At 44.9% G+C, this 826-nt stretch overlaps 1 protein-coding gene and 1 long non-coding RNA gene across 3 annotated transcripts in view; one reads left to right on the top strand and one right to left on the bottom strand.

Annotated features, from left to right (window-relative positions):
* LOC107550804 (tumor necrosis factor receptor superfamily member 5) overlaps positions 1 to 826 on the bottom strand; it is an 11,115-nt gene that overhangs the window by 4,613 nt on the left and 5,676 nt on the right. For both annotated transcript variants that reach the window (XM_016232179.1, XM_016232180.1), the window contains exons 4-5: positions 554 to 661; positions 218 to 433 (exon numbers count right to left, since the gene is read on the bottom strand). In XM_016232179.1, the coding sequence (XP_016087665.1) occupies positions 218 to 433; positions 554 to 661 (324 nt within the window). The remainder of the gene's footprint in view (positions 1 to 217; positions 434 to 553; positions 662 to 826) is intronic.
* The window catches only part of LOC107550820 (uncharacterized), a 5,145-nt gene that overhangs the window by 1,828 nt on the left and 2,491 nt on the right, over positions 1 to 826 (top strand). The window lies entirely within an intron of this gene.

Below are 826 nucleotides of genomic sequence, written 5' to 3'. Positions count from 1 at the left end.
GGGGCCCTTGCAGTCAGGCTCTCATGTTTTTGGCCATGGGGACTGATACTTTGGAAGCCCCTGTCAATCTGAGGCTCTAGAAAACATTCCCATTGGCCCAGTCCATAATCCAAACTTGCTTCAAGCATAATACCCTTCCTTAGATGGTAGCAAATCCAAAATACTACTTAGAATACGAGTGCACACACATCATGTACATGAAAACAACAATGCTTACCCAGCCCGATCTTAGCTGTCTCTGTGGATGAAGTGGTGGGTGTAGTGGATGAAGGGACGTCAGCATAGGTGGAGGACGGGACTGGGGTGGAGACAGGAGCACAACTGTGACATTGGCCTGTGTATTGATCGATCGTGGTACAAGTGAAACCCTCCCGACAGCGACACTCCACATCTGATGTTATCGTGCACGCCACCACCACCGTCATGTTGAATTCTAACACACACATACACATACACATTTGTTTTCAAAATGTTTTGCCATACTTCCTGTTTCTATTCTCAATTCATCCTGTTTATACTGTTGTGGGTTAATTAGGTGTAACGAGCTTCATACCAGGTAAGCAGTTCTGGAAGCAGCGGTAGCATCTGTCTTCTCTGTTTTTCTGACTGGTGAAGAAACCGGGTTTGCACTGACAACACCCAGTGACAGACTTGTAATATCCTAAGAGATGATGAACAGTCAGGAAAAATAGGAAGTGGAAATGCAGAGGACAAAAAAGGACAGTAAGGTCAAATGAACTCAAACTAACACGAAAGATGTTAGTGACTTTAAGCCTATCACTGGACTTCACACCACTTAGAGTCAGTCGACTTTGTCAGGTAGACA

This window comes from Sinocyclocheilus grahami, unplaced genomic scaffold, assembly GCF_001515645.1.
Source record: "Sinocyclocheilus grahami isolate Dianchi unplaced genomic scaffold, SAMN03320097.WGS_v1.1 scaffold408.1, whole genome shotgun sequence".
NCBI classification, from domain to species: Eukaryota; Metazoa; Chordata; class Actinopteri; order Cypriniformes; family Cyprinidae; genus Sinocyclocheilus; species Sinocyclocheilus grahami.
The sequence above is the reverse complement of the archived record's forward strand: the minus strand, read 5'-3'. Positions and strand labels throughout refer to the sequence as shown.